The following is a 23,364-nucleotide window of genomic DNA, read 5'->3' as shown; positions in this document are numbered from 1 at the left end:
CATGACTTGAAGTAATTCGACAGCGATTTGTTGTCGTCTTGGTCAAACCCAAACTGAACATGTGTTTCACAGAGGCGGCTGAATTTCTCTGCTCTATGAAAGACGTCACAAAGTTTTCCGTGCCCTCCGTCCTCAGTTAAATTCTTGATCTGTTTTTATTTCTTTATTTTATCCACACTACGCGCCTTCGCTTTCTTTAATGCCTCAGAATGAGATGAAAGCCCAGTGCAATTAGGCTTCTTATCGTTTTAATTAAGAAAGCCATTCGGCCATATCTGCCTCAGACGCCATAACACATAATGGCAGACTCTCTGATGCCTGAAGTGGTGATTGTGTGTGTGTGTGTGGGTGTGTGTGTGTGAGAGAGAGAGAGAGTACGTCATGTGTGTGTACGTCCCAGTAACACAGTTCCCAAAAATCTCTTCCCCATTCTTCTTTTTCTCTTTTATCAGTCTGCGTTCTCCAATCGCTTTTCCCACTTGTATGTTTCTCCAAACATCTTTTGCTCCTTCCCTCTACTCACAGAGACAAGGTCAAAGAGTCTTGTATTAGTACTTCAAACTCATTGCAGTTCTGTTGTCTTCAGGTCTTTCGCTCACCCATTTTGTCCAGAATTACTTCAGAAATCCCTTCTCTTTCCTTTAAAGCAAATGTATGTATATCTTTTTTATTCATGTTTTCTCTTTTACACAAACGGTTTATCATTGTACATATGTACTGATCATTTTCCTATATCTGTTTGCAAAAAATAAGAGCTACATAGCTCAGCACAATGAATCAAATGATTCTTGTGCTTTTCTTTTTCTTTTATCCCTCATCCAAAGGAAGGAGCGACTGTAACTACCCTGATTGTGGTGTTAACACCCAGCCGGCTCCTCCCTTCTTCTCCCATCCTCCCTCTCTTTCCCCAGCCTATCGGTGCGAGGCAGTGGTCTGTGAAGAAATTCCCAATATCTAAATTTACACACTGTATCAATCTTGTTTAATAGACTGGAAAGCTTATAGCCGCCGTGGCAAGCCGGCAGAGAGGGCAGTGGTGATAAATTGTCGGTGTGCTAGCGACAGCCGCCTGTGATGTATAATGAAATATTTATGATTTATCCCAGCTAATAAACTGAAATGAAGTGCATGATGTATGGGAACAGATGGGCCCTGTATTGATGCTGAGGTGGAGCAGCAAGAGAGGAGGAAGAGGAGATAGGAAGACAGAGGAGGAAGAGGAGATAGGAAGACAGAGGTGTGAGAGACGTTTGAGATGTAGAAAGGTAAAAATGAAGGGTAAGAATGAGATTAAAAGAAGAAAGTAAATGTCTGCGCGTGAGAAAGAGGGGGAGGGTCAGACGCTGGAGCGTGAGAAACTGAAAACATGCTGCTATATACAGCAAGACGGATAGAGAGATGTAAACTAAATACTAATAGGATAAACCTGCAATGACACCAAACAGAGTGTGCAGATAAAACGCTATATTATTCCTACATGTTTCATTCCCTTATTGGCTCAATATTTCAATGTTAGGCTGCCAAGAACTTGTATACTCCATTGAAAAAAAAATACTTGATTCCTATCAGGCTAGAGAAAACAAAAGAATGGTATTGTATGATAAGTTGATTATGGAAGAAATAGGTTGCTTTCATATTTCAAAGGTATTTAAGCCTTTCAAAAAGCACAGCTATAGAAAGAAAATTACCATATTACATCTTGTTTGCTTCTAATGAAAATTAAGATGTAAATCTAGAGATCATTCTGCTTTGAGGCTTTTTATGAAATTCATAGCAAAAACAAAAGGAACATCAAGCACATCCTTATCTGGCTTATTATATCGCTATAAGAAGTAATTAGACTTTCTGTAAGGCTGCTTCCCCACAATTTGATCCTAAAAACTACATTAGAATGCAAGGCAAGTAATTCTGGTGGAAAAAAGCTATTTTGGGTTGTATTCATGGATCCATCCATCTTAATATCTTCTTATTGGAGACATTGAGGTGACTGTTTAGAAGGGAAACCAGGACACCAGCAACACATTTCAGCCTCTTTAAAGGGACCTCAAGTTATATAAAATGTGCATATGTTGTTGTTCTAGTGAGTTCTAGGTGTTCCCAGGAGTATCATCCAATGTCTGGCAAACTTTCAAAAACCTTTCCTTTCCTTGTTTAAAGCACATTCTCTGATTTTCCTTGATGTGAGGAAGCTTTGGCTCCACACTGAAGATCCACACTGAAGATGTTTATTATCTAAGCAAAGCTGTGATACTCTAGATGGAAATCTTTTTAGACTTGTTCTTTTGTCCATGATCCATAACTTGTGGTCATAGTTCATGAACTTTGATTAACCAATAAATTCATATCACAACAGACCAAACTGGTTTTCTTCCATCACCTCTCAAGACATTTTAACTCCTCCATTTCAGGCAAAGACCAAAGTTTTAATAAATCTGATTTTTTTTCGCTGTTGTTGTTTGTTTTTGTTTTGTTTTTTTGGTCAGAGTACAAAACAAGTTTTTTAACAGACCACAAACCACACCTATGCATTTTATGAATTGAAAAACCTGGTCCGGTATCCTTGAGCTCAAGAAAATCTCAGTGTTTAGGGAGCAATAAAATAAAATGTATCAGCTGTGGGTGTGAAATAAAGCAAAAGTTTGTTCAAATGAGTATATACGTATATGTCACCAAAAATCTAAATTTTAGTCCGTGACAACAAGTACTGCATCTAAGCAGACCTTTCCGATTGTGATATTGCCGTTGATGTTGCCATGACAATGCATTGTTCCGCTCTAGACATGGGTTTAGGCTTAGCATAAGGAAACAGTGTTTGGACTTGGACTCTTTTGTTCTCCACCCAGTGTTCAGCTGCAGCTTCGGGTGAATGGTGACTCCTCAGACCGGTTCTTAACTCCGACACTCTGCTTATCTCCACCGCCGTGTCTCGATCACATCCATCCTCCTGGTACCAGCTGTCCTGAAAGTAGCACCTGTAATAACCTAAAAGGACATCTTCCCATTCCATCTTTTTTTTCATCACCACCTCTGTCCATTTTTCTCTCCTTTTCTCACTCTCCACTCATCCATACTGACCCACTTCCTCCTCTCGTTTTCCCCAGACCCAGCTGCGTCCCTTATCCCACATACTTTACTCTGCTACACCTGGCCCCCAGACACCTATGTGTGTGTGCATCTGGAGGATGTCGGGGGACCTTAAAGATTCATCCATTCGCTGCACTCCGACTTTCTCTGCCTCACACACACATAATCACACACTTCCTTACCTAAAGATACAAATGTCTGGCTTTCTTATATTTATATTATTCACATGCACTGCTCTGTTTTTTTTTTCATTTAGTATATTTTTACTGAGATTTCTCCCTGAGCCAAATAATTCCTTGTGTATAATGAAGCCAGAAGCTGCTGAAAGTGTAAACACTGTTGACCTGTTTTAAGCACAACCAGAATATAAGTGTTACTATGGCATGGAAATCTATTTTTGAGTAAAAAGATTTAATTTTGAACCTGAATCTTTTCCCTGTGGCAAAAATATACAGCAAAATTACATCTCTTTAAATTGATCTTCATGTCTTCTACACTAATCTTTCCCTGAGCAAATGATTGGCTGCAATCGTTTTTGTTACTTTCATTGTGCCACAGCGTGTCCTTTTGCATTTCTGTCTTAGGAGACACAACAGTCTACAAAGATGGCGTCTACTGGATTTTGGGCCGCAGCAGCGTCGACATCATCAAGAGTGGTGGCTATAAGATCAGCGCCCTCGAAGTGGAGCGACACCTACTGGCTCATCCAGACATCGTTGGTAAGTACTGTGCAAACTTTCATTGAAAGCAATTGTTTTGTTGTTGTTAATTCTAAATTACTCAATGCGCACTGTTGGTCAGCTGGCTGAAAGGTCGCCCTACTATCTATCTCTTTATTAAAGTAACTCTGTTTAAAAGTAACAGTTTGCACTTTGTAAGCATCTTTTGCACATTACCTGAGCAGGTAGCTTCTCTAATCACCTGGTTAATATCAGCTGAGTATAGTGTTACCTGATTTTACTCAGTTCCTAAAAGTACAAGTTATATTGATGGCACTTATGAAAGTAGTTATCGAGCAGAATACGTTTTGATTATTTGATTATTAAGATCTATATTTTTTTTTCTTTAAAAAAATGTAATTTCAATGCAGTTTATATTTGATTTGTCAAACTTCTTATTTTTAGATTTTGTAAACAAATTCATTAATTCAGCAATTATTTCATTATTTCTGTTTGTTTTTGTGACTTAGATGTGGCTGTGATTGGCGCTAAAGATGCTACGTGGGGTCAAAAGGTCACGGCCGTGGTGCAGCTGCAGAAAGGCCGGCGTTTAACTCTACCAGAATTAAAGACCTGGGCAAGGTAATGTCTTCAGTCTGAGCTCCATATCATTTATTACTCAGCTTGTCAGATTTTTCAATCTATGCAGACTTTCAGAGTCACAATAAATATATGATTCATTTAGATGGTGACCTTTTCAGGCAACGGGGTTATTTACTCTTTTTTGTCAAAGGAAAAAAAGAGTATATTTTTGCCGCAGGAAATGAAACAAGCCTTCATCCACAAATATCAGAAGATCTTTTTCAATCTGAGTAATACCGATTAAACACAAAAATTATCAATGAGGTGAAAACATAACCCTATTTAAAATAAAGTCATTTTACAAATCTTCACAAATTAAATTTAATAAAATGATTTGGAGAGCTTTGGCTATAGCCACATTATTGTTATAGCTCTACCAACTACGATAGTATTGTAGTCAATAACAGCTACAACAGAGTTTTATTTGAAAAATTGAGATTTTTTTGTGCTTAACTTATGACAGAAAACTGAGAAACAACATGTGTGGCTTGTTTTATCGAAAACCTGTAAACAATAAAATAATAAAATAAAATAAAGAAACAAAGAAATGGAAGGTTTTTTTTACATGAAAATGGAGAGCTATGTTTGGAAAAAAACTGACTAAAAAAGTCAAACTAACAAATTGGTTTCTGGTTATTAAGCTGTAAGGCTCAAACCTGGATTAAACAAGCATGACAGTACATTTTACATTAGAGATTTCTTTTTACTATATATTTTAATATATGGCAAGCAAAAAAATGCTCCAGCCACGATTCAGATTTTCATGCTCCATATTTCAATATTTACTAATTATAGGTTAATATATCTGGAGTGGAGGAACAAAATAAGTTAAGTGGAAGTTGTTTTTGTACTCAAAGTCTAGAAAGTTTACCACCTGCTCTCATTCAAACTGTGGCCACAGTTTGACTCAGACTCACACCACCAGAGGAGCCTGTGACCTAAATAACTTCTGACCAATCCATCATCCTAAGCCTGCAACAGCAACAGACCACCATATCCCACTATCACAGAGGTGTGTTTTTATTTGATACTGTGCTGTTATTCATGGAAGCCAAACAGAAGCCGCTAATACAGAGAAGTCCAGCTCTCGGTTTCCCTCTCACTGACCCTGAAGTTCTCTCATTAATTGAAAAATATGTGCAAGAATAAGAAGCCGCAGTCGGATTAATAAGGAGAACGAAGAGAAAAAAGGGGAAGATAAGCAAACAGTAGATTGCTATGGATGTCAAACATTTCCTCCTCCTTTTCTGAATGTCAGTGGAGTTTGTTTTGTCTGAAGCTGATTGTAGCTTCCACACAAACACTCCATTTTTTTTATCTTTTCCATCAATTTCATCATCTTCACTTCTGGATGATCAGTTTATTGTTACAGTGAAAAGAAATTATGAAAAGAATTATTCATTCTGGAATAATGAAGAAACATGTTTTTTGTGATGACGTTTACATATCATTGGGATTGTTCCTTTTAATGTTTGAACTATTTTCCAGTTAGAGAACATAAGTGAGCACACCAAGAAGACAGAAGACAGGAGGGGAGTAAAGTAGTGGAAACAGGTTACTGCAGGGTTAGGTTATATAGCAAATACTAAATCCTAGACATACGACCTGAGCTGTACAGCTCCTCCAAAGATCAGGTGGGTCTTTTGGACATAGCTCTGAAAAATGCTGTCCTTCCCTGCCTTGTCTGGTTTCCAGTTCTGTTACAGAGTATGTATCAAATTAATCTCTGTCCTTAAAATTCTGAACACAAATACAGAGTCTTTATTTGTGTTTCTTTGTTTTCAAAATTTAAATCATTCTTATATTTGTAATTACAGCCAATAGTAAACGATTTAGTTACCTGACCTTTTTGATTAAGACAATACTGGCAAAAAAGAAAAAAAAAACACTTTAAAATTTTTTTTTTTATTTTTCTAACCACTCATATTTACAGGAATCCCATTAGTGACATTCCCTGTTTACATTCTGTACGAGCTCAGGTTTGTCCAGGCCGACGGCTCCATACGGAGTCTAGATGTTAGATCCCGCTGCTCCAGTCTGATAGATTAGCACCGCTGCCGGTGACCCAGGTTGACACGTTGGGGCTGAACTGCAAACATACGCATGGCACAGCGTTCACAGCCGGGGGTCCTGCCAGCGGAGCCGCTGTGCCAACACGTTGCCGAGTCGAGAGTGTGGAGGAAACGGAGGCAGATAAAATGAGACATAAACAAGGAGATGGATGCTCACTCTTCAGTGCCCTGGCTTCAGCTGTCACTCTGAATCTGAATCACACCCACTGTGCTCTGATGGCGACGTGCACACACACTCACACACCCCGGCTGCCCGGAAGAAATTGGTGACATGAGCAAGCCATGTTACAGAGACATGTATGCATGCACATTTACTTAGACTCTCCTCCCTGAGTCAGACAGACGGAGACATCTGCTGAAAGGAGTGTTTGATGGCAGCCGTATGACTCATTATGTTCACTCACACAACAGCAGCACACACAATAACACGCAAACAAACAAACTAGGTTAGAAGATAATAAAAACTGCTCCAGGCTTAAAGACTCGACACAACAGCCAACCAGTGAAAACCGAAAAATAAAACACTTTTAATTATCACAGCCTTCTGTTTTTCTCTTTATTATTTGCTGAGGTTTTTTTCATCTCGTTTTGATTATGTTGCTTTGTATGAAGGGAATTGTCTGTGTCTGGAAGGGAATTGGGGATATTAAGGCAGAGAGCTGCAGAGCACATGAAGGACGTTTCTTTCCTTATCTCAACTACTCTGCCATGGGGCAAGCCTTTGTTTTGGCAATTGTTTTTATTTTTGTGTTGTTGTTGTTTTGATGTTGCATTAGTGTGCGCCCTCACCCATTCACGTTGGTATATTTGTCAGCCTTGTGCTCCTTATGACTGTTTATTCTTTTTTGCATTTTCCCCCCTAAACAGTCATCTGTGTGTAAAGCGTCTTGTTTATTGCAGGGAGCACATGGCGCCCTACATCATCCCGACAGGCCTGGTCTTGGTGGAGGAAATGCCGAGGAATCAGATGGGGAAAGTCAACAAGAAGGACCTCCTGCGACACTTTTTTCCGTGACTGGACGTCTTTGATGTTTGTGAAAGTGAAACTTGTTTCTTCAAGTACACATCTCTTCCAGGATATTCCTTCCAGATCAGACAGACGTTTCACACTAATGTAGTGAAAGGAAACAGAACAATGGTTAATATTCACTGGAAACCAACTCCCAAAACTGCCATAGAGACAAATCTGGTCTTGTTTCTCACAACTATTACAGTTGGTGTTTAAAAGACTTTGATGAAGCAGAATAAAGTCGCTCCATGATGAGGGCAGTGTGTTAAAAATTGGTTTGCAATTTGGAAAGAAAGAAGAAGTATTCAAATCTGTTTCTAAAAATGTGTGTTATGTGACAAAAGGTTTTAAAAAATACTTTGTGTATTCTCTTTATTGAGTTGAAATGTTTGCTAATTCTCTAAACTGGTTCTGAAAAGGATGGACTTTTTGCTAAAGCCTAAGCAAACGGTTTAATTCTTTTAACTTTTTCACATTTTGTGAAACACAAACATATTTAATTGGAATATGGTGAGTGAGCGCCATTCTCCATTTGCTCTGACATTTTAGGTGAAGACATGTTTCAACATCCAGATATTGTTTTCTAACCTAACTCTGCTTTAAATTTCACAACTTTCTCCTGCTGTGTTCCTTGGTCTTCATGATGATGGTTGTTCACTAATATCAGGCCTCACTTTTTAGATTTGGATCTAGACCCCATTAAAATACATTGAAGTTTGTAGTTATAATGTGCCAAAATGTGAAAAAGTTAATGAAATATGAAAACCTTTCTAAGTGGTTTAATTTAAGCAGAAGCTACATTGTTAATTTTTAACACATTACCTTTCCATCATAGATTTATTCAATAACATAAATCTTTAGTATTTACACGGACATTTTGCATTGGATTCATAACACATGGCAGCGTGAAACTTTATAGTATCAACCTTTGGGATTGAAGTTTTATGTAGAAAAAAATAGTTTTGCAATGGGCTTTACTTGCAATATCTCTTTAAAAAATCAAATGATGAATTTAATGTAAAGGAAAAAAAGTTCAGAAGAAGTGAATGACGGCAGTCGGCGCTATTGTAGGATTCACTGCTCCTGAAGCCATCATGGTTTTATCGGTGCAATGATACGGTGCTACACACGAATAAATTAACAACAGATAATCTTGTTCTAAATTAGAGAAAATTACTTTGTCTTTGTAAAAAAAAAAAACAGATTGATTCACTTGAATATCTGTACATAAAACAGATGTGGTAATTAAAAATTTTTGGAAATGTGTCTAAAGTTACCAACTTTTTTTACACGTTTGTCTCCTGTGCATGTTGTTACACTGGTTTCCTCAATGTGTGGGAGTGCGGGGGGGTGTGTGTGTGTGTATAAATTTGGCTACACAGGTGTGATGAGAGCTCAAAAACAGCTTCTGCAGCAAAGCAAAACACCACAGCTGGATGCCCCACACTCCATCTGACTAACCCTCTCACCCCGCTAGCTCTCCTCGCCTCTCATCCTTTCTCTTCTCAATTTATCCAATACTTCGCCTCTTCTGTCTTCATCACAAGTCACAGCAGATTGTTGCGGCGCACGGATCACCTCGGCTGCCAGACTCCTTCTGAATGAGCCGTGGCACGCTGCCAGAGTAGACGGTGTGTGTGAGGAAATGACTGAAACTGGAGAGAGCGGAGAAAAAACTTTATACCAGAATGAAGCGATAACGAGAGAAAGTTGGTAGGAGGGGAAGGATGGGAAGAAGAGATTCATGGAGTTTTCAGTAAGTGATGCAAAGTGAAGTTGGTGACGAAGTAGAACAGAAATCAGGTTGAGATAAACAGTCATGTCATGATGAATGGGCAGGGAGCTGAAGATGGAAAGATATAGAAGTGCAACCCCCAGCTGATGCAGCCTCCTGTCCGCACACACCTACACACGCCCATTCGCCCACAGCCACCAGAGACCTGATTAAGAGAGCAGTGCTATCGATCTGTGGGCTGGCAGGGTAGGATGGATGAGGAGTCAGAGGACAGCTCCAATGCCCCTCAGGTTCCCCACCTAGCAAGACACTCAGGTCCTCGGCTGGAGCCACTGGAAGGAGGCCTGGGTATGCAGAAACATCTCGTGTGTGTGTGAAGGTTGTGCTGAGGAGGTTTTTCGTTGTCAAGGAGGAGTGGAGGGGGGGATCAGACAGTCGAAGGGCACTGCTCTTGTACCCTTGAACTGCCTTCACCTCTTTTTTTTGTCTCCTCAACACACATTCAACCACCTTCTGCCTTTGTTTGCTGGAGCGTAGTGAAAGAGGTTGTCTACAGATGGCTGCTTATTGGGCTCTAGGGTCCTGGAGGGTGGGGCCTGTAGGGATGCCGTCGAGGTTGTTTAGGGCAGAGAGACAGAGAGAGTGTCAATGGAGTGCAAAAGGTTTTTCAAAAATGTTTTGGTTTTACTAAGATTCGGAAAGAGAGTTTGTGTCTTTGTGGTTGTGTTTTCACATCGTATGCAACCCTGCCTGCAAGGTCTGAATAGTGATCATGTCCCATCAAAGGCTACAAATTGAGTGAGTTTTTTGTTCACACACTGTAAAAATGCAAAATCTTACCAACTATTTTTGGTCTAGTGCAAATAACTTAGAGCACCTGAAATAAGACAAAACTACCTCGTAGGTAACTTTTCTGCACAATATAGGAGCTTGTTTTAAGTAAATAAAAGCTTAAAAATACTAGTTCCACTGGCAGATTAATTCACTTAATAAGACATTTTCCCATCTTATAAGTGAAATAATTTGCCAGTGGAACTAGTAATTTTTCATCCATTCTAAGGAATTAACTTAAAACAAGTCCTTGTATCTTGCTGAAAAGTTACTTGTACGATTAGTTTTTAGAAGCTAGATCAGAAATGCTTGGTGAGGTTTTGTGTTTTTTTGTGTCTGTGGTTTTCCTATGAGGAAGAAAAAACTACAGAGAACCTTCATAGAGGTTATGAAGGATGAAAAGGGTTTGGTGCTCAGTTGAGGGAGACGGTCGGCTGTAGAGAACTCTAAAGACAGAAGCTCACAGAAAATATCGCAAATTTATGTCCCATCAAAATGACACAAAATACTTCCCATGATGTCATATGCTAACATGTTTTATTTAGTGTTACATTTTTGTTTATGAAGGTGCTCCGAGGCGTATTTCTATTCTGATCTCATTTTCTGGTCAACTTGATGCAAAAACAAAGCCCCAAAATGCTTCATGTTTGTGATTTCACAAATAAAAAAAAGGTTTTGTACAACTTTAAACATGGAGTAAAGCATGATACAGTATTTTAGATTTTGAACTAGATTTGTTCAGGGACGCCTTGGCCACTTACTCATATTGTGCACATCAAAACACAATTTTTCTTCTTTTTTTTGTAATTATTGCACTGAAGTCATGACTCTTGTAAATCTTTTCAATCCTGGCTCTAAGAATTTCAATCCTGAAATTTCTATTCAAATTTACTGAGTATTGCAGTAAATGTTTCCCAAACAGATTTTCCATGTTGTGAAGTTAAAGACGCTTCCGATCTTTTGGCCTATAGTGTACATGTACAAAGTAATTTTAAAACATGCTCAGATCGTCACTGTTTGTAGAGCCTGATTCACAATGCAGAGAGGTCAGCAGTGTAGCAGCGCTCTCTCTGAGGATTTGGACGTATATTTTATGTTATTTTGACACACATCCTCTCACTGCAACTCCGCAGACATCTCTCTGCCTGCCACTCTTCTCTGAACATGAAAGCCATCCATCATGAATGATTCTGGAGGAGAACAAAGTCCCTCCCTCTTCTCTTTAAACTGAATAATAAACAGGTCAGACTCAAGTAGCGAGACAAACAAACACAGTAGCTTCTGGATTCGTGGCAAAGCGTTCATACGCCGCTGTGCTGTTTTACATTCCAGAAGCAAACAGAAAATGGGGCTATAATTATACAGTCAAACATTTACATGCACACTTTTGACAGTCACAAAAGGCCCTGTGCCTGCGGCTAGTTGATCAACATGACAGGCTTTATGAATGTAAGTGGGCAGAGAGCCAGAGTGATGGGAGGATGACAGGGAAGGCTCATCAGCCCCAGGGACACCCAAGTTTACATACACACGAGTGGATTCAGAGTGCCACTAGGCCTGTGTGGGTGCTTAACCGATGCTTGTACTGGCAGGTTGTTGTTTATATGGAGCTCATGTTTATTCTAAAGCTACTTACACCTCACTGGCTCAGCCTTGGGCTTCACTCCTGTGAAACTTCCTCTGAATCGCTCTCTGTTTTCATGCTGCCTTTTCTTCGTTGATATTTTACTCTTTTTCTTATTCTACGACTGTCTTACAGTTTTTCTTCCCCGCCTCTTATTGCTGTGTGTCATTGAGATGTTCCACAATGCGTTTTCAGCCTTACTAGCAGCATCGCTTGAGGCCTGAAAATGTCGCTGTGATGGGCAATCTTTCCCTGTAGCATTAACAGCTCTTTGATAAACTGGCAGAACATTTTTGTTTGGACATTTTCAATCATTAAAGGATGAATGATGGTGTGATGGTGGATGTTTGATTTAAAGTCTATATAAAAAAAGAAACATACAAATACAATACAAAATTATTCCTCTGACGTTACCTTTAAGATCTTTATGAAGTTGATTTTAATGCGATAACTTCGTGTTAGATGCTTAAGACCGTTGTCCTCATCCAACTTGAAACCCAGCCAGAATATCAGTTTGTACAATCTTGTAGTGGAGATGCACCTTGCTAACATTACACATTTTTTAACAAAAACGAATTATGTTTTCTAATAGGCTTGTAGTTGACAAGTTCAAATAAGTTGCTAAAAACTCCAAACAAATGGCAAATTTTGTCCAAGGTGAGTTTTTGAAAACTAGCTATGTTGCATGCAAACTTTTACTCCAGCACTTTCTTGTTAAAATAAAAACTTTTTAAAGAAAAAAAAAACACAGATCAATACCGAATAATCATGTTCTAGCACTCATAACTCGGCCCACTCAACAATGGAGAGAGACAAGGTCATGAGAGAATAAATAGCAAGCAGACTAGCTAATGATCTATCATTCTGGACAAGCGGCTGCACCAGAGAGCGGGCTGGCTGACAAGATCATTAATAAAAGCTGCTGGGAGAGTGATCGATCGGCTTGATGGATGATCAGAGCCACAAATACTATAAAACACCTGGATGTCAAGCCTCGTCTCTTTGAAGGGAGGGGAGCCTTCGCCCTCCGACAGGGGAGTCGTCAGACGAGTTCAGACCCTGATGCTCAACTTATCTACTGTGCTGGAAAATGAATTCAGTTTTGCATCTCCCCGCGTTGGGTTTAGTGCATGCAGTAGCGCGGTGAAGTGTTGTGTTCTCCACTCTCTGCAGTCAGTCAGTGTGTGTTGTAGCTCAGAGAAGCTCAGTGTGAGAGCATCAGAGTAATTTCAGGTAGATCAGGGAGTCAGCAGGTGTTGTGCCACGCAGGCTGCAGCAGCAGTCTATCGTTCTGTAATGGGAGGTATTCATTATTGACGTGCTCCTTTCACGCCATTACTGAGCTCTGTGGTGGTAATCCGTGTCTCCTCTATGTATCTCCGCTCCCTCCCGTCCTCCGTTCTCTCTCTATCTACAGTATCTGCCAGCATGCTACCGTGTCTCTTTTGTCATCAGCGCACACACACACACACACATACACTCACACGCCTTACTCAGCAGCTCATCTTGATTCTTAATCTTTTCAGAGAGAAGGAGAATGAGTTCAGAAGGAGAGGAGTCTCCTTGCATGGCTGCTTGTATCAATATCTGTACATTGATCTGGCCTTGCCTCTCCTCCTCCATTCATCCAGATATAGATTGGTTTTCCCAGCAGGTATCTCTGCCTATAATCTGACAGATGGGTGGAGTGCATGAGGGAGGGTGTATTGAACCGGCGGTGGTGGGGGGTGTCTCACATGCCACTAGAGTGTGTTAGACCGCTGAACAAAAAGAAACAGGGAGGGGACATTGGGTCCTGGTGAAAGGATCACTTTTATTTGTTTGCAGTTCAATACAGTTGGAAAGATCAAGAGTTTATGGCTCATTTTTATTATTAGGCTATCTAAACTACTTTGAATTTAATTTTTGATTCTGTATAACTTTGCTTTAAGTGAAACAATGGTCAATAAATAGCCATGTTTACCAAAAATCACCGCTCCATGGAGATGAATATTGACTTCTGGTAGAAAGGAACATCTGATCACATTTCTTTACTCTGTTCTGTAATGTCCTGTGGGTGAGAACATGCTGTCCCATCACAGACTGAGGGTTTCTTTTTTTAAGCTCTGTCTTTGCAATCACAGCTTAATGATAACCATAATGACTATTTTCCTAAAATGTGTAAATATTACTGCTGTGTCTCGTTCCAGTCGGACTCTAACAGTATAAACTTTGTTATTTTAGACTCACAAAATAACACAGAGACTATAGACTGTCTACAAACACAGTAGACATCATTGTTTTCATCTGTCTCTAAATGCTCTATTCACCTCTTGTGACAATTATTCCCTTTTCTCCATTCCAATCCTAATTAGTTTTAGTTATTTTATATCAGACTTTTTTATGCATATTATACTCTTCTTGGGAAAACAGAATGTCTTCAGTCAGAGGCTTCTTCAGATTGGCTGTAATACAGACTGCTACAAGAGGTCTTTCCTGCCAACAGCCATCACAATCTATAATAACTCTTTGAAGAATCAGAATTAATATGAGCATTTAATTTCCCTTTGGGATCAGTAAAATATTTTTTAATTTGAATATGTACATAAAACAGAGATGGAACCACCAACCAGGCATCAGTTTGTATCCGACAGAGAAACTGTTTTACCCGCCTTGACAAACACATTTTTCTGTTTTCCTTTTATAGTTTACTCTAAAGAAATGTGGTGCAGTTAAATGTCTCTCAGCAGGAGGTTGCTTAGTTACTTTTGATCAGACATCATAATCTGTCTCATTTAATAGTAATTAGCTGGGCGATATCCAAATGGGTATCAAAATCATTGTACATGGGAACAGAGTGTAATACAAAGTCTTGATAAAATTGAGTTAGATTAACATATGTATGAGATATGAGCATCTTCATGATCATTTCCATAATTCATAGAAACATTAAACTATCGAGAAAAATAAACATTAAGAATAAAATGGTTTGGATTTGACATATTAAATCACAAATCACAATTCTAGAGTTTTAATTCTGTTTTTGTCCCAAAAAGGGATTTAATAATTTAAGTTCTCAATCTAAAAGCTCTAGCTCACATTTTTCCACAGCCCTAGCAACTGTTAGCTTTTTGTTTATTTTGTGCTTAACAGGACAATTTCAGAGACACCTACCTAATAGAAAAAAAATTTTGATTTATTTTTGCAGATTCACATACTCTTAATTTTGCTCGGCTGCAACACATGAAACCGACTCTGCTGAGATAAGAAGGCCTGTGTTAAATGAGTTGGGTTTGTTGTCTGGAAGTGGAGAGTGGAAAGGGTTCGGATTCATTTTGTCTGCATGTGTCTGTGCAGTGATGTGTGATCAGTGCCCGACCATAAATCAGAGGGCCTCAGGCCGCAGGGTTGCCCCAGCTCGTGGCTCCATGTGTAATTACAAAGCTGACATTTAAACAGCAGCAGCCATATTTCACCCTCCGCGCTGTGGACGCGGAGTGGTCTGCTGATGGAGTAAAAGTTTTCAACCGGAATAAATAAATAAATAAACAGACAGGAGGAGAAAAAAAATCAATTAGAGATAGAATGCATTCTAATATGATGTTAATGGAGCCACATATTAATTATTCAGCAGTGGCCATTTTGCCTGCTTATTAAAGTAGCAGCTGAGAGGAGAAATGTGCAGCATTACTCTGCCCTGCTTTGCTCCGGCAGCATTATTACCACTTTGTCTTCTGCTGGCAACGCTGGAAACACATTACTTATCTGTGTGTGTTTGTGCAGCATCTCCCCGTGTAATGCTGTATAAGTTTATTTTCCTATGAGTAATGCTTCAGTTTATCTGCTATGTTGTTTTTTTATTTACCACTTATATACCCCTAACCATTTTTAAGATGTATCATATTGTATCATCCCTGTAATTTCACTCATTGACTCCACACAGTGCGTTTTAAATCTTTCCTATAAGTTGTGTATATGTTGTTTTGCTTAATTGTTGTGATTTTGATAAAACGCTTTACCACCACAATTTGATGCATTTTTGACTTTTACTCTTAATTCCTTAATTCAGAAGGCAAAAACAACATAAAGTCAGCACCAAGCTTCACTGCTATTGATCTTGATGTCCATCTTGTTGTCTATTTATCCCTCCATTCATCTCACCATCTATCTGTTTGTCAATTTGACCACCTGCTTGTTGCTCCTTTCCACAATTCTTCCATCCTTTCTTCCTTGCAGTTTATGCTTTTTTGCATGTTGTGTATACAGGGCTTGACCACTCTAAATATATCTGAAGAGGAAATGTTCTATTTGCACTCAAAAGCTAATTTCGAACTCTGCAAGCTATTGTCTGAAAAAAATGTATTTTTGACATGGCACTGTGTCCCAGAAGAACAGAGGAAACTAGAACATTTCTGAAGAAATTTAAACGGGGCCTGCCAAAGTGTTCCCACCTGTTGGATGTTGTCTGACGTTGACTTCCTCCATTCAGTGTGCTAAACACAACTAATAAATACAAAACATATAGCTACACTTATTTTAGGGAAAAGACTACTGCTAATGTGGGCAGTGCATTGCTGTTTGTGATAATGCACTGCTGATGTTTGTGATAATGATAATGCACTGCCTTCTGATTTTTACTTTTGCAAAAGTAAAAATCAAATGTTTACTTCATGGCACTTGGTTACCAGAAGAAGCGTTCATCTCTTAGCAACAGATTAACAACAAATATTGTTATTGTTCAAAAAGCATAAGATTTCTTCTGCTCTTTTAAAATACTACTTATCCTATACTACTTAACAAGAATTCTGCAGTTGGTGAATTTTGCAAAAAAAGTGAAAATGTTTTGGGGGGTTTTTGTCATTGGTGGCAAATATACTATAAAACAGACATTCACCTAAAAGTACAAATCTGATTTATACTTCGTGGCACTTGGTTACCAGAAGAAGCGCTCATCTCTTAGCAACAGATGAACAACAAATATTGTTATTGTTCTAAAATCATAAGATTTCTTCTGCTCTTTTGAAATACTACTTATTTTATATTACTGAAAATAATTGTGCAGTTGGTGAATTTTGCAGAAAAGTGAAAATGTTTTGGGGGTTTTTGTCATTGGTGTTGACTATATCCTAAAACAGACGTTCAACACAAACGTGGCAGTTCGTTACCAGAAAAAAACGCTCTTCTCTTAACAACAAATTAATAATTGTTTATAAAACATGAGCACTTTTGAAATTCTGCTTAGACACAAGAAATTTACAGTTTGTAAATTTTGCAAAAGTAAAAATCAGATGTTTCCTTTGTGGCACTTAGTTACCAGGAAAAACGCTCATCTCTTAGCAACAGACTAACAACAAATATTGTTATTGTTCAAAATACATAAGATTTCTTCTGCTCTTTTGAAATACTATGTATTTTGTAATACTTAATATTTAACAAGAATTGTGCAGTTGGTGAATTTTGCAGTAAAGTGAAAATATTTGGAGGGGAGGTTGTCATTGGTGGTAAATATAGTTTAAAACAGACATTCAATACAAAAGTAAAAATCTGATTTATACTTCGTGGCAGTTCGTTACCAGAAAAAAACACTCATCTATTAATAACAGGTAATACTAGAAAATTTCTGAAGAAATTTAAACGGGGCCTGACAAAGTGTCCCTGACAGCTGGAACCCAGCATTCTGATGCTAAAAATTATTATCGGTGCTAAAGTAAGCTACAATGTACTCAATAGTTTGTGGAGAATTACAAGATTGTTCACTATCATGGACCTCTTCCATTCAGTATGTTAAAATTAGTGTTTACCGTAAAATTGGCCAAATGCTAATGTTAGCCTAAATGCTGCCAGTGTGTGGGGTGTCAGTAGCATGTTGTTTTACTTTGACTTGCTCCATTCAGTATGCTAAACAAAGCTAATAAATAAAAAATTTGCTAAAATCCTTATTTTACTAATCCGGAGCAAGGCAGTGCACTAATGTTGGAGATTATCCTTTCTTCATTTAGATTCTTAATGTACGAGGTTCAAGGCCCCAATGAAACACCAAATAGACTTAGAATGAAATTGCAGAATGAAAATGTCAGAATGACAATGGAATGTGAAAAAGTGAATGAATTGGAAATCATTTTTAAAAAGACATGAAATCACCACAAACTAAGACTTTTTAAGTGACTCATACTTAGTCATTTAAATTACTTTAAAAACATAATCTAGAATATGTGAAGTAGTTTATCTACTGATGGGACCTTTTTTTTTATCTCAGTGGGTGTTTTTGGTTGTTTGGTTCTTTTGTCCTTTTCAAATAAAATGGGGGGACTTTTTCATGTCACTGCCCAGGGGGATCTTATTTTATAATCCGTCGATGCATGAAATACATTACACTGCCTGTCAATGTTTGACAATCATTGATCCAGAAGCTGTGTGGGAGATATGTTAGGTTTGATTTTCGAGTAAAATATCAAAGAGGTTTAATGGAGGACAGGCTGCCAGTGGTGGATGAGTTTGAAGGCCACTATTGGCAGACGCTGGTTAGGAAACGAATGTGAGGTGGGAGTTGTGAGACAGGGAGTAAAAATTAAAATTCCTCTTTGGCCTCCTGTCAACCTGCGCCTGCTGACTGCTCAGAGGAGCTGCTGCGTGACGGGATTCCTAATGACACTGCAGCAGCCATTGCCACAAATTGCTTTGACTTGATTTATTTCTCCTTTTTACAGCCACCCCCACACACCCATCCGCCTCCACCACACTACCCCCAACCAACACCATCTTCACCACCCTGCCATCGTTATTCCTCCTTCACTTCCTTCACACAATTGCCATTCAAGCATTCAGTTTCTCTATCTGTTTTCCTCCCTCTGAATTTTCACTGCTGTCTGCTGCAGACTGAATACCATCTCCTCTTCAACACCATGCCAGTGGCAGGGAGCATCTGTCTTGAGGTCCCCCTGCCACACAGAGTTAGAGTCAGGCGGGGTCGCTCACTCCACTGCCCAGTCTGGAAACGGCCTTTGGGCAGAGCAGGGCAAGACTGGCTGCGATGCGAGGGCGTCCAGCCGGAAACTTGTCCCCGGGTCTGTCCTGCCTTTTCTGCCTTTTGCCATTTGTATGTTTGCATGCAACATTTTGCAGGCGTAGGAGAGGGTTTTGTAGGTCAAAGAGCACCAAGGCATCAAAAGCAAGCTATGTGTCCTCTGTTTTTCTCTGTTTTTTGACATTGTTTGTTTCCGTTTACTTTTTAAAACATATTGCTTATTCTTGCAGTGGGGCATTACTAGCTAGGAGCCATCCCTGTGCTCAGCCACTGTTTGACCAGTTTTAATCCCCTTACATTTAGGCTGTTTAAATTGTTTCAGTTCAGTTAAGTTTCTATTTACCTAGCCAAAGTGGAGCACTATCAGAGGCAGCAGGCTGCCGTCTGCCACTCACACAGCAGATAGCTCCTTCATGCAGCGACGGCTCAGATAAGGGAAAGGTGGGGGGGATGCCGTTTAATCAAACAGTGAAGGGAATGGGGAATGTGCACAGGGAGCCTGGAATAGCTTGTATCACTTCTTTATGAATCCGTCATTGCATTTGTTCTCATAGAGGCCTTCTTAATTTGTCTTTGGCACCATCAAATGGTCTTCTGTAATTGTAAATTGTTTTGGTGATATGTGTTTTTGTGTCTACAGTGCAATCAAGAAGCAAAGGCTATTTCTTTTCAATCATGAAAAATGAGAAAATAAAAAAAATACAGCTTTCAAACTATTTCATTTATTAATAAAAAAGCTTTCCAAACCAACCTGACCATACAAAAAGTAGAAATTCTTGTCTGAAACCTTTGGCTGCAACAACTGCCAGAAACGTTTTGTGACACCTGACAGTGGTTCTCTTACATCATCATTTTCTGCTGACTCTTTGCAGAATTGTTTTAATTCATCAGCATTAGAGTCTTGCCCCAGCTGCCGTTTTAGTGTCATGTCACAAGGTATCATTCAGATTTAAGTCCACACTTAAACTAGACCTTCAATTCACCACTGGTCCATATTTTCTCCATCTATGAGTAAAAGCTTTCACTACAGTTCACTAAATCCCTAGAAATGACTTAGTGACGCTTTCTGAACTGACAGATCTCAGGAATGCCATTTCTCATCTGTTCTTATGTTTTTGCATACTTCATGATGCCTGACACATTTTCTTTTAGTAATTTCTTCATTACTAAAAGATGGTGAAACTGAACCCAAAACATAGTTAATCATAGTTAAAATAAAAATTAAAATAAAAAAAACTGTTTGTAATCAGCTTATGAAAGGGAATTATAATGTGTTAACTACCTTACTGATTAGATTTATGTGTTGCAACACGTTGTGTTTATTTTATATTTTTAGTTAAAAGTTAATGCAAGTCATTTCAGATATAGATCATTTCCACTAACCACATGGAGTTCAGTTTCACTGATGATGTTGATGAAGAGCCGGTGCAGCCACCTCCTGTTGTGGATGTTTTCGCTCTGCACCTCACCCTCTTTCATCTCTAAGTTTTCAGCATTTTTTTTCCTCTTTAACTCCATCATTTTTTCTGCCTCAGTCACTCCATTTTGATATCTGTAACTGTCTCTCTCTGTATCCATTCATCTTTTCCCCTTCCCCTTTTAGAGAGTGCTATATCTATCATCTTTATACCTGCAGGTTTGAGGGCCGTGCATGGACCTGATAGATGGGCCAGCCACTGATGTGCGAACACCTCAGGAGACACAAACCAGACAGCTATTTAGTAGCTGAACAAGACACATTGCTTTTCTCGTATTGTTTTCTAACTGCAAGGATGTGGGTGGGTGGAGAGAGAGAGAGGGAGGGAGGAGTGAGTAGAGGAGGAGGAAGGAAAGAAAGAAAGAAAGAAAGAAAGAAAGAAAGAAAGAGAGAAAGCAGAACACAACAACAGATGCTTCTGGGCTGTCCAGAAAAATGCAGCGACTGTACAAGATGGGCCATTATCCATCCACAGTGTATCACTATGTTGTTGACAAATCAATGGCTGTGCTGGCCATGACTCTGTGTTACAGCAAACATAAAGCACTCAGACAGCCTCTCTGCTTGCTGTGGAGACTGCAGCGAGGGAGCACTCAGGGCAAGGGTACTCATAGCCAGGAGGCGAGTGTGAGCGTGAGCAGATACGTGTGTTTGTGTCAGTGTTGACAGAAGGAGTTCTTGTTTTGCCCATTTGTGCTTTCTGTGCCCATGTGCAGGTGTGGATGTGAAAGTTTAATGCCGGCGAGCAGAAAGTTCATTGAGCACTTAGTAAATTTTTCTAGATTCTACAGGAAAAGATTTTTCTCTTGGTTTTTGCTGATTAAACAGCACAAATTACACGAGAGATGGGCAGTATGGTTAAAATATGGCGTCACAATTGTTAGTATTGTGCAAAATTTTTGATCCTTTCTGAAACCTTTTTTAGAAATGTCTTCCTTTCTAGTCATTTTTAAATCATTCCGATCAATCGTTTTTCAGGGTTTTCGAAGGTCTTTAAAGTTTTCCTTTAGACTTTGGCAGTTTTTACACTCATTTTCTGTCTGGAAAATTTTTTTTTACAGCAGATGAAAGTTTCCAAAAGTCCTTTTCCTAAAAATGTAGCACAAATCTGACACAGAACTGAAGAACTCTGTGTCGGAACTGAATTGTGTCAGAACTGAATTGTGCCATCTAGTAGGATGACCTACTTGATGGCACAATTCAATTAATGGATAGATTAACTGAATGGATTTTTCTGTCTGGTTGTGATATTCTCACATTTTGATAGGTTTAATGTAGATATACTACATCTTTCAAAAGAGAAAATGGCAAAAATATTGAGTATAACATCACATGGAGTCTTGTCAGTGATAAAAGTGTGAATATTGCAGGCTTTTTATTTTTTTATTTTTCAGTTAAAATAAATTATTTTTTATTTTATTTTATCAGATTTGGACATTAAAAATGGTGCATCAAGAATAATCCCTTCCAGCAGATCCATAAGTTACAGTTACCTTGTGACATGCATACTGAGACAGTGATGTGGGACATTGGATTCAAATATAGATATCCTCTTTGTGTGGAAGCTGGATCTTAGGTCATGTGTGCTGAATGTAATGAGTGAGTTAAGACTTGCATCATGAGTCTTAAGAACGTGGATGGATTGGTCGAAAAGATAGAGAGGAGGTTTGGTGCCCAGGGCTCTAAGCTTGATTGATGGGTTGTCTCTTAACCCCCTGTGGCAGGTGCCAGGGGCAGGTCACCGGGGCGAGAGGGCTGTTACCCATACAGATATAGGCGGCCGGCTGCTGTTTTCATACGACTGACTCACTGCTAGCCAATCCCAGTGATTTCTCATCTGGATAAAAGCACAGAAACAGGGGGCTAAAGTGTGGATGATGATACTTTTACGTTTCTTTCAAGGCCAGGTCATGCCATTTATTCAGGTGTCTAAGCTTTAAATTTGAAATAGAGGTAAAGTGAAAGAAGACCAAGCTGACGTTTCTTTTAACTCAGAAATAACCCATCCTCTTTTTCTATTTAACTTGTAGTAAAAAGTTTCAATAAAAATATCCGCATTGATTTAATATAACCAGCATCTGCTCAAGACTATGCCAGGATGTCATTTGAAAATAAAGCTGACTTCAGTTTGTAGTGTTAAAACCTGAAGAAGTAACATTTTGATCTTTAAAAAAATGATGATGATGATGCTGAAAACAGTTGAATGAAGGTGGATATATATATAGGACTTGTTTGCCTGCTGAATGAATGCACCAAATTAATGGCCGGATTTCCCAGAATTTCTCAATGACATGTTAATCTTCTGCATAAAAGATGGATTTATTATAAGGTTACCAGGAGTGTGAATGGATAGACAGAGCACTGAAATGAAAATATTTACAAATACTCTGTTTCAGAGAGTTTACTGGAAGTATTTGTGAGAATTTATAGTTAATAGATTATTCTAATAAAAGTAAAGAAAAAGTGTTTTGTGCATAAAACAGCATTCATGATTTAAAGTTCAAAGTTAAAGGCAGTTCATAAAGAAAAGAGGGCATATATTAGCTTCCCCAGAACATGTTCTGATTCATTGTGAGATTACAAAAACTTTGATTCTGGTATTTAAAGAAAAAAAAAAACATTTTTAGTTGGTTGAGATTACCGGCTTTACGGAACAGCATCACTCCACTATGCATATGATGAGAGCCGAGCAGAAAATGGCAGAAGGACAGAGTCATGCTGCAAGTGAAAGTTGGGTGATTGTAATTGACATTATCAAAGCTCAGAGACAAGAGAGCAGCAAAGGCGGAGGACTGAGGAGCAGCTGAAGGGGTTAAAATGGAACAACGTCAGGAAAGAAGACGAGTGTCAACAGCGACAGGAAAAAGACGGAGGCTGCCCTCATGCTACGGCTCCTCCACCCAACCCCCTTCCTCCTCTCTCCTCTGCAGACAAGCATATGTGGGCTGACAACATGACATTGCCAGGGAAGAGAGGGAGAAAGAGGGAGGACGAGGCGCCTCGGGTAGGCCTGACATCCAGAACGCTGACAGCTGACGGAGGCGGTCTAGGCTCATACTTGCACTTTTCTACCTCGCCCCATCTAGAAGAGGCATGGAGAAACCTTCATCAACTCCTCTCCGTTCTTCACCTGCAGCTTCTCTCGCTGTCTCTTCTGTTTATCTTCCCCAAAAACTTTCCCCCTTCCGCCAGAACGAGAATCATTCATTTCCACACTTGTTTAAGTGA

The 23,364-nt window shown here is 39.1% G+C and overlaps 1 protein-coding gene across 1 annotated transcript in view; it reads left to right on the top strand.

Moving 5' to 3' along the window:
• acsf3 (acyl-CoA synthetase family member 3) overlaps window positions 1-8,732 on the top strand; it is a 30,925-nt gene extending 22,193 nt beyond the window's left edge. Inside the window, exons 8-10 of the mRNA XM_032561177.1 lie at window positions 3,669-3,803; window positions 4,274-4,385; window positions 7,358-8,732. Of these exons, the coding sequence (XP_032417068.1) occupies window positions 3,669-3,803; window positions 4,274-4,385; window positions 7,358-7,472 (362 nt within the window). The 3' untranslated portion in view covers window positions 7,473-8,732. The remainder of the gene's footprint in view (window positions 1-3,668; window positions 3,804-4,273; window positions 4,386-7,357) is intronic.
• Window positions 8,733-23,364: the final 14,632 nt, after the last annotated feature.

This window comes from Xiphophorus hellerii, chromosome 4 (genome assembly GCF_003331165.1).
Source record: "Xiphophorus hellerii strain 12219 chromosome 4, Xiphophorus_hellerii-4.1, whole genome shotgun sequence".
Taxonomy (NCBI): Eukaryota; Metazoa; Chordata; class Actinopteri; order Cyprinodontiformes; family Poeciliidae; genus Xiphophorus; species Xiphophorus hellerii.
Note: the sequence above shows the minus strand (reverse complement) of the source record. Positions and strands in the feature narration are given on the sequence as shown.